The 23486-nt window shown below is 45.1% G+C and overlaps 1 protein-coding gene across 1 annotated transcript in view; it reads right to left on the reverse strand.

The window, feature by feature from the left end:
• Nucleotides 1–23486, reverse strand: part of ATRX (ATRX chromatin remodeler) — a 536186-nt gene that overhangs the window by 130873 nt on the left and 381827 nt on the right. The window contains exon 11 of the mRNA XM_085859788.1: nucleotides 4397–4512. Within this exon, the coding sequence (XP_085715914.1) occupies nucleotides 4397–4512 (116 nt within the window). The remainder of the gene's footprint in view (nucleotides 1–4396; nucleotides 4513–23486) is intronic.

A 23486-nucleotide genomic window follows, 5' to 3' on the forward strand; every position in this document is an offset into this window, starting at 1 on the left:
CATGAGTTTCCTGGGCACCTTACAGAAGACAAAATCAACCGAGGATGGTTTCAGCAAGATGGTGCCACGAGTCACACTTCGTGATACAGCACGGACTAACTTAGGCTCCTCTTTGGTGACCATGTAGTGTCCAAGTCATAATGGCCACCTCCATCCCCAGATCTTGTGATGCCAGATTTCTTTTTGACGAGATATTTGAAGGATACATCTTTTTGTGGTAAGCGTCAAATTAACACATTCTGGGTGAATTTAAAGCAACAATCAGTGACACAATCAGCAATATTCCCCAAGAAACGCAACACACCGTGTCGGACAGCATGCTGTGAAGAATGAATTTGTACCTGCATCATGTTGGTGGACACCTTCGGCACTTCATTTCAGGTTATCAATTGTGTGGATCATGTCGCGTCTTTCTGTAACATTAGGCTCCATTTACGCAAAATATTAGGTTCCGAACTGATGTAGTTTTTAATGTCTGGGAATTATTTTGGGTTCTAAAATAAATAAACAAATAAATAAATAAATCACCCTGTATTTAAAAAAAAAAAAGAGAATAAGATAAAGTGTACGATCCATGTATATAACAAGCTAAATGAAGCTAATTGGAAGCGCATGCAGTGTGAGGTCCCGGACATGTGCATGCTCGGGCGTATTCATCAATTTGCAAATCCAACGGCACCAACATGATGCAAATTAAAGACATAATTACTGCTTTGTATTAAGCAAGTACGACGTAAAAATGAAACTATGCTTCAAATTAGTATTTACACTGAAACACATGAGCAGCTGAGTGTGGAAGCGAGTGGGTCGAAAACGCAACAGCGGTGAGTGAAGACACCACATTTGAAGAGGTGTGCACGTGTTTGACAGACGACGTGAAGAGGTGCTGCATCATTGAGTAATGTTCGGACGCTGCTATTCGTGGGAAATACGTTCCTGAAAAATGTTGCGAATGTCGGGCATCGTTTTATTTATTTATTCCCCCCCCCCCCCCCCATTTTTTGACATGGTAGAGGCTCGTGGTAGAGCGATTACACAGAACAAGTCAAGACAACCTCACAAAGGGAACAGCAGGAGAAAGGGGAAACACAAACAGCAGGGCGGAGGGAGAAAGTAGACGGTGACGGACAAACAAGGGATGCAGGTAACAATGAGGGGTAAGGGAGAACGCAAAAGGTTGACAATATTGATACATCAGCAAAATTGTGTTTGACCACTTTGTGATTTTGTTAAGGTCTGAAGAGAGGGAAGAGGCTGCTGCTGCCGGTCTGTCAGAAGGATGAGAGATGTCATAGCAGAGAGTGAAGTCATCAGCAAATGGATAAACAGGATTTTTCCAGTCAGTGAGATCACTGATGAAGATTAGGAATAAAACGAGGCCGAGAACGCTGCCTTTGGGGGCTCCAACCTTGACAAGGAGAGGAGATGAAAGGGTTCTGTTACGAGCCACACGTTGTCTACGAGAGTGGAGGAAGTCAGTAATTCAAGAGTTGGTCTGGGATTCTCGAGGTAGAAAGAAACCAGGAATAGGCAAAATGACCACAATGTTGTCTTCCTCATTTTGCTGTTTTTAATCCACACAAACCTGATGATATTTGTGTGATGTTTGACGGCAGTGCTACCTTCCGTGATGTCTCGTGAAATAAGGTACGACTTCCTGGTCCAAAACTCAACAGTCTCCTGTTGTTGAGCACTTGAACACTTCAGACAGGAACCCATTGACGTTGAGAAAATGTTCCACTGTTTCTATGTGCGTGAGTATCATCGAGACTTTCTGCAATTTCTCTGGGATTCCGAATTACCCATTAAACCCACTTTGCCTGCGGTGAAGTTGGTTAATGATCCAGAACTTCATTCCACAGCCATATTCACCATCAGGCATGAATGTTCATTGGGAACGTTTCACACGTTTCTCAAAGTGGAAGTCCAAGACAACACCTCTTCATGCATCACCAGGTGATTTTGGTCGTCCTACAGACATCTTCAGCTATCAGTGGCGATGTGTACAGCATTTGGCGAATACCTTCTGGTCAGTGTGGCGCAAAGAATATCTTCCGACCCTGCATCCCTGTACGAGGTGTCAAGTCAAGAAACGCACACAACCTTTGCGTCAGTGACATCGTTTTGCTGAAGGCGGATGCACACAGGAACGATTGGCCCTATGGACGCACAATTGAGACATTGCCCAGGGCAGACACTCAGGTTCGGAAAGTGTGAATCCACACCATGAAGGACAGCAAGGCCCACCTCTACCAGCGACCCATAACTGAGGTCGTGCTGCTTATATCAGTGGGGGGAGAGTGAACTGTTTCATGGTGTTCTATTGATTGTGTATTTCATGTCCTCGTGTTATTTCCACTATGTCCCTATCCGTTAGGCACAGTCTGGTCCATGAATTTAATGAATGAATATGATGTACTACATAGTCAGTTTATTTCATTTCTGACAAAATGTTCAACATTTTTGATAAAGTTCAATAACAATTTGACAATGTTTTGAGCCAAGGTGGCTGCCCTGGTTCTTATGTTCACGAAATTCACTTTGATCAATCTATTGCCATCGTGGTTTATCTAAAAACCAGGCGAGGAGTGTGATGTAACCAAGTTTGAACGTAAAATGTTTATTATGTTCCAGGCATGTCTTGCCTCATGCATATTCATGTTTTACTTCATGCGTATTCATGTCTTGCCTCATGCATATTTATGCTCCGCCCATGTGTCGAGACATCTCCGCTGCAAGCGGCAAGAGGGACTCTTCCCCGGTCTGGTGGGACGTGTGGTTTTGTGGAAAAGGCACGGATTTTAACGACACACTTTGGAGTGTTTTAAACACCCAGGTCATCCCCTGGACAGCTCAAACCTGAAGCCCCTAATGACTATTTCACCATTCGAAGTTTCATCTCCCTGCCCACCAATGATCGAGGAACCGACTGCAGAAATCAAGATGCGGCCGAACGAGCAATAAGAAAATAAAAATTTCACTGGCAGAGAAAGTTTGAATGACAAATGTCATAAGTGCATTGAAGTCGACACGTGACAATGAAAATGTAGGTTGGCAGCGCTTCTTGAGGTTTCAGCGACACGTATTGAGACTTGTATCATTTTTGAACACCTCTCCAAATTGTACAATTGAGGATCATTCACACACACACACACACACACACACACACACACACACACACACACACACACACACACACACACACACACACACACACACACACACACACACGCACACACACACACACACACACACACACACACACACACACACACGCGCGCGCGCGCGCGCGCGCGCGCGCGCGCGCGCATTTAAAGGCCATTTTCCCCGCTAAAGCGGGGGTTAGCTTTGCGGGCCCCATGACAATCTTCTCCACTTTACCCTGTTTTCTGCATCTCCCCTTCTTAATCCCCTTGCCCACATTTCCTCTTCCACCACATTTAGCCAAGTTTTTCTTGGTCTTCCCCATCCTCTACTTCCGACTACACTCATTTCCAACACTCCTCTCACCCAGTCACTTTCATCCTTCCTCAACACATGACCCAACCATCTCAACCTGTTTCTCTTCACAACCTCCATCACAGACTCTATTCCCATCATCTTCCGCAAGTCATCATTTGTCTTCCTCTCTCTCAACGATACTCCACACATCCACCGAACCATTCGCATTTCCACCCTTTCCAGCCTTTGTTGCTTCTCCATGTTCAGTACCAATGTCTCACTCCCATAAATCATCGTACTCATCACACATGTAGCATACACCTTTCCCTTCAGCTTCAACGACACTCCCCTCTTCGTCAGCACGCCACTCAGTTCCCGAAACTTCTTCCATGCACATCTCACTCCAGCAACCGTCGAAGAGTCTGATCCACCTTCTCCATTCAGCATGTCTCCGAGATAGCAAAATGTTTTCACCCCTTCCAGCTTCACACCATCTCCAAGATCCAACTCAACAATTCCTTCATCTGCTGCTCCCTCGATGCACACCTTCCACTTGAATGTAGCTGCCACACTGGTTAATGACCCTCTCACCCCACTACATTTTCGATGAACCCATTCAGCACACATTGAGGATCATTCACAGAATGCAATATTATGTTACAGACGATTGCTTACAATTATTTCTTTGAGAAGCATTCGGCTTTTAAAAATCGAAACGTATGAAATAATTCCAAGCTTCAGCAGACCGCAAAGTACAATGAAAATATCAGATTATGTGATGAAAATATATTTCCGAACCGTGTTTGAAAGCGAGCAGTTATTTCTTGAGAATCACATGGAAGGGTCAAGAGAACGTTAAAATGACCTTATCTGGATATCTAGAAACAAATACATAAATATTTCTGCTCTTCATCGCGTTGGTTAGCAAGAGAAGGATGATTGGAAATATCCATACTTTTGCCCAAAGCAGCCTTTCCACCCAAAAGCTCGTCTGAGTCAGCATTCGACGAGCTGTTTCCATCCGAAAGCTGTCCACACATTATTTCCTTGAGAAGCATTTTTTTCGCAATTCTGCAGAAGAAAAAGAGGAAGGGAAAAAGAACAAGACGATTTGTACATCTTTATACTCTTACCTTTCATTTATACGCAGAAATAACATGTTCTGTATATATATATATATATATATATATATATATATATATATATATATATATATATATATATATATATATATATATATATATATATATATATATATATTTTTTTTTTTTTTTTTAAATGATGCATTGCTGACTTCAACGTATTCTCCAGCTTTGGACACACTCATCACATCGGAGTGGGGCTTTGGGTGCCTCTGGTGCAGTATATTTGTAACCTTTGCAGGACATCGTTCATCGAAACTTACACCCACCCAACCCCAAGGCGTTCTATAATACAGACGCTTTTAACAGCCAATCATCACCATACTGTGCAGCCAATTGTGTGCAAATTCGAGACAGATTTGATGGTTCCATCGACAAGAATTTCATCGTCGTTCGCCGATCCAACCTCTTGTCATCTCAATCACCATCATCTATATTTTCAGCACGTTCATTAAAGCAGGAATCGCATGACTTAAGATATTGGTCACAAACGCGATGAAGACAAATTATCTGAAACATTCGCCATTTGCACAAATAATACTCTGCCTTTTATGAACAAAAATCCGAGGCAACATCAAGCCACATTCATATAAGCATTGACACATGTTTCAGATGATCCTTTTGCACAGTTTGGCCGGAAAATAATCGATTGATTGAAATGGGCATTCTTCGGTTAAGAACTGCTATGACCTCCACTCAACTGATAATTCACCAACAGGAAATAAATTGATAAATCGATTTTTAGAGAGATAGATAGATAAATAAATAACACAGGAGGAGAGGAGTACAATTAAAACAAGAGCTCAAGTGAGCAAATATACGCCCGAACAAGAAGGTATATACAGAATTGTGCTACAACATGGAAAACAGCATCCTGGTTGCCATGGCAACCACTTTAGATGAACAACGTATGTCGCGACACACGTCTTCACAGTCTGTACCTATGTGCCAAATATGAAACGTGAAAGTTGAAAACTTTGGGAGAGTGTGGACAGGAACGGACGGATGGACGACCGGTATCACATAATACGCCCCAATATATATATATATATATATATATATATATATATATATATATATATATATATATATATATATATATATATATATATATATATATATATATATATATATAGGGCGTATAAAAATTAAAAAAAACAAAACAAAACAGAGGATTAAGCATCAAAGAAACTTCCACGAGGGAAGAAGGTAAGCAGGAATGCAAAGAACAAAGGGAATAAGAAAAGAACAGAATAATCATCATGAAACAAAAACCTTGAGGTATTGTCAGAAAGGGATGGTAAAACACTGAAGATGAGCCAAGTGAAGAGACCTGCTTATTGTGTAATATTCTTCAGCCAGGTTGGAGTGCCAGATGAATAAGAGAGCCATTGGAAGAATCGGAAGCATTGGGAATGATCTAAATGCATTCTGGCTGACCAAGTCATGGTAAGTACATGAAAATCTCAGTGGGGCAACTTGAAGAGAAAGATCTTCTTTCTTGACACAATACAAGGCAAAAGCTAAAAGACGAATATCATGGTATTGCTGGAAAAAGGGCTGGGGTGAGAGGGAGGAGGTGGGGACAGAGGGTGGGGGAGAAGGGGGGAAGAATAAAAGAAGAACAGCAAGACAGGCATCTGTACGATGGCTACCGGCCTGAGTTTGAAGAGAGGACGCAGCCAAGGTAAAGCAACATTCCTTCCTCTTAGCAGGTGTTCCTTCATAAAGTGAATGGAAATCACTTCCTCGAGCAACTCGTCGGAAGATAGCTCACTTCTTCAGGAGTCATAACTGACACTCATTTCACAGATAATGCAGCACAAGGCCACGGGGCCTGAGATTAAAAAGAATTTTTTTTTTGCGACAGGAGGTCACCACAAGAACGTGACAGCAGGAAAATTGCACGGGCTAAGCAAAGGCACAAAGCGATGGCACGGTTCAGTTGTGCACTGCTTCGGCAGCGGAATGTCATACTCCTCGCTGGTCTAATATCACAACTAATCTAATATCACAACTAAATATCACAACTAATCAAGAACTGGGTAATGTGTGTGCATAAGGTAATGGAATATAAACTCCAACAAGCACAGGTGAGTAAAATTGACTCAGGTGGGCTGGTGCAGATGCATACTAATTCTGCTAGTTGTCCGTTTTTTTTTCCCCCCAACTATTCTGTAATCATTGTTTTATTGCTTCAATTACATCTTCAGAGGACCTTGGTTGTACACGGAGCACAAAGGGCTAAACCAAGCACATATCAAACATACTGAATAAAAGGAAACCCAAGTCAAAAGCCTGAACCAAACAAATCACAATAATTAACGAGAACGAGATATCAAATATTGCAGAGTGCAGACCCTCGCCCAGACTTGTTTCGTGTGGTTATATCGTACACATTTTAGAAACGTACTCGCAATCTAATTGTATACAATTTATAGATGTAAGTGTGACTCATATAAGGGTGTTCTGAAAATACATTTTTGCGACAGCGCAGATTTAATGTACAACAACAACACCTGTGCTACGTCATCCTGAGCGAGTTGTTCACTCACAGCGGACGCTTTCAGCACACTCCGTTGCCCTGAGCAAGTCGCCCGTGCTCCGTCGCCCTGAGCAAGTCGCCCGTGCTCCGTCGCCCTGAGCGAGTCGCCCGTGCTCCGTCGCCCTGAGCGAGTCGCCCGTGCTCCGTCGCCCTGAGCGAGTCGCCCGTGCTCCGTCGCCCTGAGCGAGTCGCCCGTGCTCCGTCGCCCTGAGCGAGTCGCCCGTGCTCCGTCGCCCTGAGCGAGTGGCCCGTGCTCCGTCGCCCTGAGCGAGTGGCCCGTGCTCCGTCGCCCTGAGCGAGTGGCCCGTGCTCCGTCGCCCTGAGCGAGTGGCCCGTGCTCCGTCGCCCTGAGCGAGTGGCCCGTGCTCCGTCGCCCTGAGCGAGTCGCCCGTGCTCCGTCGCCCTGAGCGAGTCGCCCGTGCTCCGTCGCCCTGAGCGAGTCGCCCGTGCTCCGTCGCCCTGAGCGAGTCGCCCGTGCTCCGTCGCCCTGAGCGAGTGGCCCGTGCTCCGTCGCCCTGAGCGAGTGGCCCGTGCTCCGTCGCCCTGAGCGAGTGGCCCGTGCTCCGTCGCCCTGAGCGAGTGGCCCGTGCTCCGTCGCCCTGAGCGAGTGGCCCGTGCTCCGTCGCCCTGAGCGAGTGGCCCGTGCTCCGTCGCCCTGAGCGAGTCGCCCGTGCTCCGTCGCCCTGAGCGAGTCGCCCGTGCTCCGTCGCCCTGAGCGAGTCGCCCGTGCTCCGTCGCCCTGAGCGAGTCGCCCGTGCTCCGTCGCCCTGAGCGAGTCGCCCGTGCTCCGTCGCCCTGAGCGAGTCGCCCGTGCTCCGTCGCCCTGAGCGAGTCGCCCGTGCTCCGTCGCCCTGAGCGAGTCGCCCGTGCTCCGTCGCCCTGAGCGAGTCGCCCGTGCTCCGTCGCCCTGAGCGAGTCGCCCGTGCTCCGTCGCCCTGAGCGAGTCGCCCGTGCTCCGTCGCCCTGAGCGAGTCGCCCGTGCTCCGTCGCCCTGAGCGAGTCGCCCGTGCTCCGTCGCCCTGAGCGAGTCGCCCGTGCTCCGTCGCCCTGAGCGAGTCGCCCGTGCTCCGTCGCCCTGAGCGAGTCGCCCGTGCTCCGTCGCCCTGAGCGAGTCGCCCGTGCTCCGTCGCCCTGAGCGAGTCGCCCGTGCTCCGTCGCCCTGAGCGAGTCGCCCGTGCTCCGTCCGCCTGAGCGAGTCGCCCGTGCTCCGTCGCCCTGAGCGAGTCGCCCGTGCTCCGTCGCCCTGAGCGAGTCGCCCGTGCTCCGTCGCCCTGAGCGAGTCGCCCGTGCTCCGTCGCCCTGAGCGAGTCGCCCGTGCTCCGTCGCCCTGAGCGAGTCGCCCGTGCTCCGTCGCCCTGAGCGAGTCGCCCGTGCTCCGTCGCCCTGAGCGAGTCGCCCGTGCTCCGTCGCCCTGAGCGAGTCGCCCGTGCTCCGTCGCCCTGAGCGAGTCGCCCGTGCTCCGTCGCCCTGAGCGAGTCGCCCGTGCTCCGTCGCCCTGAGCGAGTCGCCCGTGCTCCGTCGCCCTGAGCGAGTCGCCCGTGCTCCGTCGCCCTGAGCGAGTCGCCCGTGCTCCGTCGCCCTGAGCGAGTCGCCCGTGCTCCGTCGCCCTGAGCGAGTCGCCCGTGCTCCGTCGCCCTGAGCGAGTCGCCCGTGCTCCGTCGCCCTGAGCGAGTCGCCCGTGCTCCGTCGCCCTGAGCGAGTCGCCCGTGCTCCGTCGCCCTGAGCGAGTCGCCCGTGCTCCGTCGCCCTGAGCGAGTCGTCCGTGCTCCGTCGCCCTGAGTGAGTCGTCCGTGCTCCGTCGGCCTGAGCGAGTCCTTCGTTTTAAAAGTTAAAAATGAAGTCTTTTTATCCGGATCCGGATCTTCACCAAAATTGTATCAATTCTGCCTATTCCACACCCAATGTATCCACCAAGTTTTGTCCGAATCCGTCCACAACCTTTTGAGAAATTGTGATATTTATCGTTTTTGGCCCCATCTCTTATTGATGAAGAATCACATTAAAAATTGTAGTAGCCGGATCCAGTTTCGAATCTTCACCAAAATCTAATCAGTTCGTCCTTCTCACACACCCAACCTGTCCACAAAATTTCATCCGAATCCGTCCACAACTTGAGAGATCCTGCACACCAACAAACAGACAGAAAGGGCTGAAAACATAACTTCCTTCCACCTGCGGTGGCGGAGGTAACAAGGACATGGATACACCTTAACAACCAAGAAAAGAACATCCAAAGAAATAGGAAAGGTGACACACCTACTATCCATGGATGATTTCAACCTCATCACACTGAATGATGAAACATTGACAGAACATCTAAAACTAGTAAAACGGTTCTCTGAGAACATTCAAATGGAATTTGGACGAGATAAATGTATGAAATGCACATTTGTACAAGGTTAAACCAACAAAAGCAGACAACATAAATATTGACCATGAAACAACACAGCAGTTAGAAAACGAACCATCATACAAATACCTTGGAGTATGAGGGCCACCAAATATGTCACAAACAAATGTGCAAAACAATCGCCAAAGAATATCTACGTAGAACGAAGTTGAACCTGAAAACGTACCTCACCCCAATAAACAAAATGAAAGCCATAAACCAACTTGCAGTTCCAGTGTGCTAATATAGCTGTGGAATAATAAACTAGCCCCAATCAGAAATTAATGTTCGACATTAAAATAAGAAAACTCCTTACCATCCACAAAATGATCTACAAAAAAACAATGCATCCCAATAATGTACCTGCCGAGAAGAGAGAGAGAGAGAGAGGGAGCGGTCTGATGGAACTCAACCAATTGCACAGTGACGAATGTTGGACTAGCTGAGTCTGTGAAATGCTCAACAGACTATCAAGTTTTATTTTATACAACTATGAACACAACAAACCTGAAAAAGAATCTGCAATTCACCATGCAATTAATTTCCAAAAACAGGTGCAGATAGAAGATACCAAAGAGAAATGAAACAGCAACAAATACAGCCCCAACAAATGCAAAAAAAGACAAAATAAATATATAAAAAGAAACATGAATAAATCTACACCAACAACTGGAGGAACAATAAAAGAGTTGGAAAATAGGAAAAAAAAAATTGGACCAAGTTGGAATCAACAAAGAAGGCTCCTTGGAATAGCTACGAAGAGGTCAGCTCTACGAGAAGGAGAATGAAAGATCAAGCACACGACACCAATGGATTTTTTAAAATGGCATTACTGAGCCAGACGGACAAGTGTAAGTTCTGCAAGACATAAATAGAAAGTACGAGTCATCTGCTTTCAGGATACAAAAAACTATCCGAACAACTTTCCACACAACAGCAAAACAAAGTATGCAAAGTGATCCATTGGCATATCAGCAAAAATTTCAACATCCCAGTTCCAGAAAACTCATGGAAACACGAATCAAGGGCAATCATTGAAAATAAGGACGACATGCTCACATACGACCTGATGATCCCATCGAGTGTGGATAAAGAAAACAAAGCTTTGTGACTGGACATCGTTCTCAGGAACAAAAAGGAAAAGACAGCATTGCTGATTGAGATATCAGTACCCAGCGATTTCGGCTTCAATAACTCAGAAATCAAGAGCATGACCAAATACCAGGACCTTAAAAATGAGATCAAGACATATTGGAAGCTGAAGTGAGTCAAAATTGCACCACCAGTGATAATTATTGGAGCAACATGAATAGTAAGGAAGGACCTCACTGAGATTTTGAAAACCATCCGTGGGAATATTACCATAAACAAACTCCAAATGGAGGCAATCCGGGGTTCGGTGACGATCCTGATAAGAGCCCTTGGACCAAAACTCTGCGAACAACAAAGTCGAACACCTTGGTCCATAAACTGTGATCCCTTACCGAAGCGATGGTGAACACTTTTTGAGTGCTGGGAGGACTTCATTCTATCTCCTTAAACCCGCAAATGGAGATAACATCCAAGGACACACACACACACACACACACACACACACACACACACACACACACACACACACACACACACACACACACACACACACACACACACACACACACACAAACAAACACACACACACACACACACCTCAGTATTGGTCAGTTCTGCTGGTAGTAACGATACTAATTCTCCCAATTATTTTTCATTCATATAGTATTGCCAAAGGAGCGAAAAACCTTCAAAAATCGAATGCTCGATTGCACCTGCTACACTAATTTAATTCAAGGTTAGGAGAAGCTGACTGACAGACAACCTTGCAAATCCCAAATTATCTTCATGGGATTAATGTGCAGTTGCTGCTTTGGGTCATTATGACCCTTTCTCACACTAAAATACCACAACAAAGCCAAATCCACATGGTCTTAAAGTAATTAAAACAGGCAGGTCTGAAATAAATTAAATCCTTCCTCTTCTCCAATGGCTTGATTTCCAATCATCAATTTGGTTTCAGACCAGGTCACTCCACCCTGGATATGCTGCTTCTGCTCTCCCAACAATGGATGGAGGTCCTCAATACCAGACATGAAATCAGAGCCATATCCCTAGACAAATCGCATGCTTTTGACACGGTCTGGCACCCTGCTCTGCTCACCAAACTCTCTTCCTATGGTATCCAAGGCCACCTCCACTCATGGCTCGCAGACTTCCTCTCCTGTCGCAGTCAACATGTGGCCCTAAATGGAGTTCTTTCATCCCCTCTTCCTGTCCAGGCTGGAGTTCCTCCAGGGAGTTTTCTGGGCCCTGTTCTTTTTCTGGTTTTCATCAATGATCTCTCGGACTCTCTGGAAAATCCTCTTTATCTCTTTGCTGATGACTCCACCCTCTGCCATATCATCTGTCACAGAGATGCCAACTTTTGGAAATCAGAATTAGGGAGGATTTTCAACCGACACCAAATAATGTGCGCGAAGCGCACATCTCGAGCGCGGAGCGCTCGACCCTTGCGGCTGGGTCCAGGGCCCGCCTTAGGGCCCTGGAAGCTCTGGGGTTCTAGACGCTCTCTAGTGCCCTCTGAGCCCTATTTTGGAGCATTTAACATGTTAAGAATTCCCACTTTTTGAACAAAAAAAGGAGAAAATTGTGCACTTTTTAATGTTACGTGTATGTTAATATTAGTAAGTTAGGGGACAATCAAAGATTAACAAAAAGCACAAAAGAAGCAATATTTTTCTTACCTTACTGGCTGGTACTACTGCTGCTTGCTTTTTCCATGGCAGCTTTGCTGAGTGACAGCTGTGTGGCTCTTTTAGCCCTTCTGATTATGTCTTTGCTGTATTCTCTCTGGTAGCAAGGGGTGCTATGAGCTAGTTTTTCAATTAAGAGAGCTTCCAGGGTTTTGACACTCAAATTGGGACGAAATTCAGTATGATTATTCCGTACAAGACTGAGTGCCCGCTCACATGATGCGTTCGAATGAGGAATGACCAAGATTCCCTTCATCACTTTGCTCAAATTAGGATACTTCTTGGCACCAGTGCAGGGATCTGTGAGCTGTGAAATCCGATGCCACTGCTCATCCACTCTCACTGTCTCAGTAGCAATTGTAGCTATGGAGGCGTCTGCCTGGTAGTGAGCGAATTCACTCTCAAGACTGTCTATGTCACTATCACCGCCACTGAACAGACAGGGGAATTTCTTGATGAAAAACTCCACACAGTCAAACCCCACTTCTTGGTGAAGCTTAACATCCAGCACCTGAGCATGCTTGGCTAATTCATCATCTAGCGGCCAGGTTTTGAAGATGTAATTGCAGGCTTTCACATAATATGAGCGAACTGCACCGAAGAAACCTTGGATGTCTGACTCACTCAGAGTGAAGGTGGATTTCTTGAGACTCCTTTGTTCCCTTATATACAGTTTGGCATCGTTCCCAATCATGAGGTCCTCATCATTCTTCTGATGATTTCTGTCAGAGAAGGGTACATTTACCAGAGCAACCGATGACACCGATGGTTTCAAAAACCGTACGAAGATATCTTTCAGAAGACCATTCAATTCTCCGTGCAGGAGATGAATACAGGGTTCGTCTCTTTGGAGCAGAAGATTCCCCTTCTCAAAAAGCTTGTTAGCATATCGAAGGAAGAAACAATAGAGTTTTGTTTGTGGAGACAAGAACATCCTGTTGACACGTTTTTCTCTAGATTCCTGCACAGTGTTTGAGGAAGATGCGCTTTTAGTTGTAGAACTCGTAGTACACTTAGCCGCAGGGCGATCACACTTGCGTTTACTGCCAGCAGAAGAGGTCAGACTCGTAGTACCAGATCCAATTTTACGTTTGAGGAGAGAGCTTGAGGTAGGTGCAGCCAAGGAAGAAGACCTCTGATTCGAAGGTTTTGCTGAGCTTCTATCAAGTGATTTGGCAAAAGCAGAACTTAACTTGGGTCCTTCTTTGCCTGTAGATGGGACTATCACAGTCTTTCTCGACTCTGAAGGGATCTGCTTTGTAGATGAACGTGATGAAGGGCCGGTGATGCTACCTGCTCTCAGCATTGGTTTTGGTGCTGTCCCTGCTGTCTTCTTCGCAGCAGATACTGCAGTGGTAGTGGTGAATGCTGCTCCACTAGTGCTTGATCCTGCAGTGCCAGTACTGGCAGTAGATACAGTGCCGTCCTTCTTGCTCGTTGTTAGAGTCTTGGCTACAGTTGGTTGCATTTTTCTTCGTACTTCTTCTTTGAAGAAGAGGCGAAGTGGCTCCCACTGTTCAATCAGCTTGTCTAGGCACTGACCAAGGGACAGCTACCTTGTTGCGACATGCTTCAGAATCTTGTGTGTCGGGGCATCACAGAGTTCTTGCAGTGCTTTCACTCCTTTGACGCGTTTACTACTTTTGTCCAAGTAGTAGTAAATATCGATGAGAAAGTCATCTAATTCAATGGGTAAGGCCTGAGCCGCCTTCTTGGCCGTATTGTGCATCATATGGCAAGGGCATCCCATGATGTAGCACTCTGGATTTTGTTTGTGGATATAAGCAGCGACTCCTTTGTGCTTGCCCACCATGACAGAGGCATTATCAGCACAAAAGGAAACACAATTTCCCCACGGAATTTTCCTGTCACTGAACTCATGATCAAGCAGTTTGAAAATGTTTTCTCCAGTGGAATCTTGTTTGCACGCAGGCAAACTTAGCAAACCTTGCTTCACAATCCCAGCACTGTTGTCATAGTACGAAATCAGGACAGGATATAGCTGGGCCTCACCACTGTCATTGCTACCGTCTGTAGCTAGGCTAAATGGAGCTAGTCTAGCAATATCGGCAATAGATGAAGCAGTAACATTTGACAACTCACCAATTATTGCTGAAGTTTTTGTTCTTGCACATCCATACTTTGAAGCAACTTTTGAATCTGGAAACATCTTTTGAAATAGAGGTCCAGCATGATCTGAGACTGATATGGGCAAGTTATGTTCCACAATAAATCCACTAAAGAGAAGTTCCGCTCGGGTAACATCCTCTTCCTCGCTTGTCCCTTGTTTGGTGAAATAATTCAGAAGTGTACCGGTACTCGTGCTCGAAGATCTCTCCTTTGCAATGTCTGTGTGCCGTTTGCTTCCAACGTGCTTCCGAATATCATCGCGACCTCCGTGCTCAACTGAAATATCAACACTGCATACTGTACAATACGCATGATGAATTCCTCTTTCAGACTTTCGAATACACGGGTATTGGAGACTGTATTCGGTCTTGCACTTCTGAGACCATTTCTTGGTCTTCGTAGCTTCTTTTCTGCCATTTCGTAATCAACATCGAGGGCTTGAAGCATCGGTAACTTCGAAGTCGATGTTCCACAGCTGCAGCGCGACTCGTAGAACTCTAGCGGCTGTTAAACACCGCACGGTGGTCGCGACCGCCGGGCTGGTACGGGGCCCAGCTGCATGCAGTGAGCGTATCGCATGCATATACACTGTGCATACATACCGCATGCACTGTATTGCACACATACCGCATGCACTAAATCTCAGTGCATGATCGCATAAGCGAGATCCAGACCCAATGTTTCGCTGCTCCTCATTTGAATTTGCAATTTTTTACGTACAATTTGGTAGCAGCGAACGTTATGGAGTTACCACATGCTATACGTAGCAGACGATGCTTTTCATTCAATTCTCATACTAGTACATTCTGATTAGTGAACAGTGCAAAAATATCAAAATTTCGGGAGGATAAGGATAGTGATCGTAAGGGCGGGAGTTTGGGTGAATTTTCGGAAGCCTCCCGATGAAATCGGGAGGGTTGGCATTGCTGCTGTCATCCCTCAGACCGGCAAGCAGCAGCTTCTTTGCTCACTGCAGATCTGGGTAAAATCACAAACTGATCCAACACGTGGAACATGTCTTTCAATCCGGATAAATCTCACACTCTCACTATGTCTCTCCAAAAGGAACGTTTGGAACCCCCCCCCCCCTCCTCCCCAATCGACTTTCTCAACAATCCTCTGGAAGAAGTCCTTTCAAGCTTCTGGGTCTCACCATCTGCCATTATCTTTCCTGGGAAAGCCACATTTCAAACCTGGCCTCCAAGGCCAGTCACCGACTGGGAATCCTCCATTGTGCAAAGTCCTTCCTCGGCCCACCTGAGCTCCTGACCACATACAAAGCTTTCGTCCACAGCCTGATGGAGTCCTGGTCTTCCCTCTGGGCTGGTGCTCCTGCCTCCCACCTTTCTTGGCTTCATGCTGTGGAAACCAAGGCATTTCGGATCATTGGCATCTCCCGCGATGAGGCTGAGTCTTTGGGCCTCTCACTCTCTCACCGCAGGCAGGTCGGTGGTCTTTCTGTCTTCTCTCCGGTCTCCCCCACCCCCCCTGCTGTGTCTGCGATTTGTCCAGACCATATTTCTGCAGGGCGCTCAAGGTCCGCCAACAACCCCCTTCTGGTAAAACTACCAAAATCACTGCTCACCTTCACTCTTTCATTCCTCTTTTTCCCTGCCTTTGGAATAAACTCCCTCACTTTGTTCAATCCCATTCTTCCCTCCAGGCCTTCAAAACAGCTGTTCACCACCATCTCTTATCGTCCCCCATCCAAATCCTCGATCTTTTCTAGCCCTCTTAATCCAACCCAAGCCAACCTCCTTCAAATTCCCTGCTTTCCTTCCTGAAGGTCCCTGTCATGTCCATCTTGCATACCCCATGTTCCCCACCCCATCCCTCTCCCTTCCACAGATCTCCTAATGTCTCTGTTCCCCAAAGCTTTGTCCTTCCCACTCGCGCTCCTCTTGTCTCATGCCCCACCCCCCCCCCCCTTGCTGTGCGTTGTGTTTTCGCTCTCATACGAGCCTCGCCAAGGTATACAAAAAAAAATGAGCCTGACGCTCTGGAACTGCAGCAGCTGCAAAATGGAATACAGAGGTTGATCCAGTAAGGTAAATAGCACACATTACAGCAACAACAGGCTGCAGCGTGATATTTACGTTAAGTATCCCTCCAGGTGTTTGTACGGATTTTTGTGTTCGATGTTTTACAAGAATCTGCTCGGGAGGCATGCAACTCGACAGCGCAAAACAACTCGAGAGTTCGTAGAACTCTTGACCCCACACAGTGTTCAGGTAAACAATTCAATCTAAATACAATAATGATTTTAATGGTTGAACAACAAAAAAGACAATTCTGTAAGTCTACCACCGTTGACGCAGTGTCTTTTACACCACCTTATATAATGCTTTACATTAATTATTTGTGCCTGTTGTTTGTGTCCTGCATGACATCCTTAAAAACAGAAAATCCGTTGTTTGGAATGATTTTCAATTTTGCTTGACTGCCAGACAGGTAGACAGAGTAAAAACAAAAAAAAAAATCATTTGACTTCTCTCTGAGCATGTGCAATCGGAAAAAAATTCAGAGCCAGAGTACTGCTAAACGACAGGTTTGTTTTCCGGTTCACGTTCCGATTAGTGTTCAAAATATAACATTCAAATCAAAATTCAGTTGTTCCTTTATCATGAACTGACATTTATAGACAGAAGGACAGACAAAGTGAACCAAACGCTTAACCCTGCTTTCGCTTCATGCGTGCGGGGTCGTAATAAGGCACGGCACAAATGTGGCAAAAGGTCTTTGTTGCACAGACTAGCAAGATGGCATCAGTTATGCTAAGGATTCAACATTCTCTGCTGGAGCAGAATGAATTCCTGATTATAATATTGGGTGCATATAAAGAAATACAGAAAAAAAAAAGAAGCAAGTTGAGGTACATTCAAAGTACACCGCCCCCATGCCACGTAAATAAATAAATAAATAACAAACCCTCCAGCATACGACATCGCCGGGGGGCCTTTGGCGCTCGGCGAGGCCGCCGTGTAGCACATGGAGATGGAATTGGGAGGGAGCAATGCACAATCATTGATTAACTTATTAATTGCATAAGTAGAATAAATAAATAATATAAATAATCATAAAATAATTGAAATTTCAATCAATTGCCGAACAGCATACCAAAACCACCACCGTTTCATCCAAATCGGTAACTTTTTGAAAATCAAGTAATTCATCGAAAAATGAACGATTAATCGATTAATTAACAAATCAAAAATACCGTTTGCAGCCAAATCGCTTGTTCACTGTCGTGTCGAAATATCAGCTTCCGAGCTCAAAAGGTGCCCGAGATATTGCCCAGTAGAGAAAGAAAATAAATAAGTAATTAAAAATCGATAATTAAGTAATGAATCAATAAATTGAGGTACACTGCTCTTGGTACAATTAAATAACAGGACAATCAAATTAATCACATTTGGCTGAGCAATTAGTATATTAAATGGTTATGCGTCAATTCCCATATGAAATGGTTGTGTAAACATTTGTGCATCTCAAATAAATGATGGAATAAATAATTTGTTTGGTTTTAGGTGTTTTGATTTCTATTTTTCTCTTGTACTTTTACTCAAATTAATTATCTCATTACCTATTTTCCTCCATGTATAGGTCAGGGAAGGACATCCGATCGAAAAAGCACTACATTTTGGGAGTGAAGGCATGAAGTCATTGCTGGGAATTATCCGTCTGGTGTCATGGATTATATATTGTGTCGAACTGTTGTCCCGCTGTCCCAATGTCAGTTCATACTCTTCCTGCCACCTTAGTCGTCCAATAAATTCAATCTTAAGGAGGAGGAGGAGGAGGAGGGGGAGGAGGAGGAAAAGAAGGATGAGGAGGGGGGGAGGAGGAAAAGGAGGAGGATGAGGAGCAGGAGAAGGGGGAGGAAGAGGATGAGGAGGAGAGGGCGGAGAAGAGGAGAAATGTTGGTGTAAAATATGCATTATACTTATTTTTCAGCCTCCTCTCATCCCACACAAAATGATTGGTTAGTTTCCTTTGCTGTTAATTGGCATATTTCCATGCTTATGACTCGTGCTTGACAATTACTCATCATTTTGCTGAATCGTACTAGATTTGCCTTGTTTAGCAAATTAATGTTTTCTTTGGGATTTATCGTTTTTGGTGTGTTGATGTTCATTATAATTCAGACTCAGCTATTGCATATTGTAAGGCACTCCATAATATAAAGGCATGTCTCTAGTACGATAATCAGAGACTCCGGCTAGCGACAAGTGACAACCCAAGAATCAGGTGGCAGAAGATTCGACAGGACCCGGGCCTCAAACTTTTTGACTCCAGTCCTTAAACTTGAAGGAATGATCGAGTCGTTGGAAAAGAAACCGATCGACATGAGAGAAAACCTGTGGAGCAAATTGCACAAGATATAATAATAATAATAATAATAATAATAATAATAATAATAATAATGATAAGACTTGAGACTCAACCCTTGAGAGTTGACTCATTGAATGCATGGTTCGTGTTTGAGGGATCGCAGAAGTGTCCCCTTAAATCGGCCAAAGACACCGTGAAAGTAGGTAAATAAACACGAATGAATAATCGAGGACACTCGGATGGATGCGTCAAAGACTTATGCCGGTGCTCCAGGGGGAGCATTCACACCGTGCCTGGTCCAGAGGAATATCTGCTCGAGGTGGTCTGTCTGTTCAGCATTTCCAAAACCTTGATGCCGATACCACATTGCTGTTATCTCATCGGCGACAAAACATCTTCCAAGAAAATGTATATATCAACAGCAGTTTGTTGCATGTGACGACGTTTGCAGAGGTCAAAACAGTCAGAGTGGAAAAAATAAAAGAAACCCTTTCCAGCGTTCACTGGTCCCGTGTTATGAATCCAACTGAGCAGGGGGGTCAGAAATGTCTCCATTTAAAGGGCAACCAACTGAGCTATCCAATTGGCTCTTGACATACACAGAGGTGAAACTTGCTTGGTGGAGGCTCTTAATTGCTGGTGCAAAAAACAACTCCTCGAAATTCCCACACACTGCGTCGATTCGTCAATTGCCTCCGTCAATTGCCTCCGAATGTTCTTGTTAGTACGGGAGATGGGTGTGTGTGTGCGTGCGTGCGTGCGTGCGTGTCTGGGGGCATAAGTTATTTTTTTACCATTTGAGCTTTTATCGTCAAATTTTCAACAAACCTTTCTCATGAGAATGTGGAGAAGACTGATTTATAAAATTTACATTTTCCTTGTTTTATTTGTTTCGTCGTCGTTTTCATCAGGCTGAGGTCGAGTACAACGTGTACGTGCACGGGCTTTGCATTTTGGGGCGATTTCTGGTTACTTCTGCTGACGAAGGTGGACGGAGGTGATGTTTTCACTTCTGCTTGTTTGTGAGCAGGATATGTCAAAAACGTTACGGACGGATATGGACATGAAGAGATGGGGCAAAAAACGATGTATAAGCATGATATTCCAAAAAGTTGTGGACGGATTCGGAAAAAACTTGGTGGATGAGTTGGGGAGGTGACAAGAACAAGCCGATTACATTTTGGTTAAGTTCCGGATGCAGATCTGGCCCATCACTGGGATACAAAATGTAAACTGTTCAGCCTGTTGGAGGTACGCACTCTACTGAGTGCCATACTCGTTATTCATGAAACGCACGTACAATCTCCTCTACGCACGTTGTATAATGCAAAAAAAAAACAGGAACTGTTGACACCGTTAACCGTATACGGTCATATCGATTCTGCGGGGATGCAGAAAGAGGGGTTGTACAAATTCCGCTCAAGTCTCAAGCAAGTTGGTCCATAAAACAGTACATCTTTGATGGTGGGCACAAAATCCAGTACATTGCGGAAAAGCTCCACAGAATGCCAAAACATGTGACGTCATACACTTCAGCTGACTCTGGACATGCAGACACAAGTGAGGTTCACATGATTCACAACATATGGACAAGACGGAGCTTTGCTTTATAGAAATCACCGAGATGCGTTTTTCATATTGGGATGCAACTAAACAGAAAAAAAAAACAACACAGGGATCGCCAAGAGGCCATCTATTTAATAGGTACACATGGGGGCGCCATTTGTGTGAGGACTGCACAGATGGCTTCTGGGGATTGGATCGAGTAATGCTCAATTTCGGGTTTTTTTGAAATATGCCTTTTGTTTGACTTCAAATCACATAAAGAAAAAAAAAATACAGCACCAATTTTCTTCCCAACAACTGCAAATAGCAACAAACAGCCAAAAGGGAGGAAATGGAAATAAATGCATCGTATTCTTATGATTAAAAAGAACAGCAATTTCCAATCCTAATCCAAATGGGTAAATTGAAGATTCTCCAATAACACGAAGAGGCATTATTGGAAAATTAAAGCCAAAAGGGGAGCGCTTATTCAATTACATCAATTAAACTACTAAAGTTATTAACCTGACCTGGCCGGCGCTGCTTCGGTGTCACAAAGCTCAATTACAGCGAGACGAGATTTCTTTGACAAGGCAAAAAGGCATTACATGTGGGTTGTTAAAGAAATCACAAAGGGAACATTAGCACATGTAGCTTGCCAGAAGCAATCGACTTGTGGCACAAGGTGAGGCCAGAAGGAAACGGCAAAGTATTTTCAAGACCAAGTGTGGGAAAAGGGAGGAAGAAAACAAAATAAAATAAAATAAAAAGGTAAAAGTTTGTTAAGAGCTGTGTGTGGAAGTTCAAAGGGATCTTCATTCTGAAGGGGAATCCATGGAACTCAGAGTTCGAGCTTTGATGAGTGAATCAAAAAAAGTACAGAGCACCAAGAGTTAGAACCGGGTGTCGGGTAAAATCTTCCGAGAGTGGGCCCCACTGCTTAAGGGGCTGTCACACCTTGACGATTTAGCCAGCGTATGCCAATTTATGAAAAATTTGTCGAAAACGCCGGCACACGTCGAATACGTTATGGGTAAGTTGTGTATACGTTAAGAGCACGCTGAAAAACACTGCCATACGTCGTAGTATGCTGGCTTTCATCGTTGTACTTTGCGGTTGTCCGCAAATTTTAGCATGCTTGAAATTTTACGACGTATGCCGGCGTATGGCTCACACGTTCCGCATACGCTGGGAATAAGTTGTAGGCACGTTATGCGATCGTTGACACACGTTACTTGGAGTTACTCATAAGTCGAAACACGTCGAGGAAATGATTAGCGTACCCGAAACTTATTTATAACCTATGAGTAACGTGTTGTAGGCACGTTACATGATCGTTGAAACACGTCGAGGCACGTTATGCGATCGTTGGCACACGTCGACACACGTTACTTGTAAGTTACTCATTAGTCAAAACACGTCGAGGTAATGCTTAGCGTACCCAAAACTTATTTCTAACCTGAGTAACGTGCTTTGAATCTATGAGTAACGTACCTCCAACACATATTGATGTATGTAGACGTATTTGATTGACGTCTTCCGGACGACCACATAACTTACTGAACGTGTTTCAAATTTACAGCTACCGTATAATGGCGTATTGGCAGCGTTTCAAAAAACAAAAAAAACAAAACCAACACCAACTTCCGATATTTCGGCACGTGCTGTTACGTCACGTCCGATTGCCTGCTCAGTTTGCTCGTCTTATTCTTAGTTCCTCCTCTGTGAATATTTTCTGTTTGAGGATATTGTCACATCGAAACTTAAAAGCAAATGTCCGAATATATTTTAAAATTCGTGATAGACTATAAAAAAACAAACAAACAAAAAAAACCCAGCAACAACAACAACAACAACTTCAGATATTTCGTCACGTGCCTTCACGGAGCCAAGGAGAAAAAAAGAAAATGTGCCTTGACGGAGAAAATAAGTTCCGGGTATGCTGAACATTACCTCGACTTGTTTCGACTTATGAGTAACTTACAAGGAACTTGTGTCGACGTGTGTCAACGATCGCATATCGTGCCTACAACTTATTCCCAGCGTAGCGGAACGTGTGAGCCATACGACGAGTACGTCGTAAAATTTTCAGCAAGCTTGAAATTTCACGACGTACAAGTCGTATTACGACGTACGGCAGTGTTTTTCAGCGTGCTCTTAACGTATACACTACTTACCTATAACGTATTCGACGTGTGCCAGCGTTTTAGACAAATTTTTCAGAGGTCGGCATACGCTGGCTAAATCGTCAAGGTGTGACTGCGATGTTGACACTTCCAATTCTCAGGCGGTTATGATTTAAATAGGCGAGCGGCAGCTTTTTAACAGGCTACGCCACGTGATCGTCGGCGATACGTGCAGCGCACTATGCATACGTTAGACTATCGTTGGGCATAGGTTGTGAACGCCGACAACACGCTAATCATTCGTTGGTCTAAGTTATCGATGTGATTTAATCGTTCTGTGTACGTTACTAAGCCTGGTGTTGGCTTAGTGGTTAGGGTGGTGGCTTGGGATCCCAGGATCCTGAGTTCAAGCCCCGTTGGCTGCTGAATTAACACCAGGGGGTTGACTCAGCCTGTCATCCATCTGAGGTCGGCGAAGCGAGTCCCAGTGTACTGGTCCCGGTGTATGCCCCGGTTAGAATAGGTATACCATATCCCTGTGTGTCGTAAGAGGCGACCAGGGTTGGCCTCAGGAAGGGCATCCGGCCATAAAAAACATTGCCTCAAAAAAAAGCCAACCTCTGCACAGCAGGGAAAAATGGCTGTAAAAACGGTCATTTTTTTGTGTACGTTACTAATACGTTATGCATACGTCCAACTCGTTATGAATACGTCCAAAACTTTAAAAAATAACATCAAAATTTCAGCGTACGCCAACGTTTTACATACATTTTTATACGTTGCCATTGTTGGCTAAAACGTCAAGGTGTGACAGGGCCCTTATGGAAGTCGATTTACCCCCTGAAAGCAGAGGATTAAGAAAGTATCAAATAAAATCGAGCACATACTGCAATAATTACTTTCAGAATTCATCACACAACGCAGCAACTAATATCAGACAATGCAAATAAAACTAGAGTTCATAGAACATGACATCCCACACTGGTTCACTTCAATTTTTATAAAGTAATCATTTTAACGATTGTCAAAATTTTTTTTTTTAAATCCGAA

The sequence above is a fragment of the Eptatretus burgeri genome, chromosome 16 (genome assembly GCF_056783735.1).
Source record: "Eptatretus burgeri isolate ZD-2024b chromosome 16, Ebu_testis_v1, whole genome shotgun sequence".
In the NCBI taxonomy this organism is placed as follows: domain Eukaryota; kingdom Metazoa; phylum Chordata; class Myxini; order Myxiniformes; family Myxinidae; genus Eptatretus; species Eptatretus burgeri.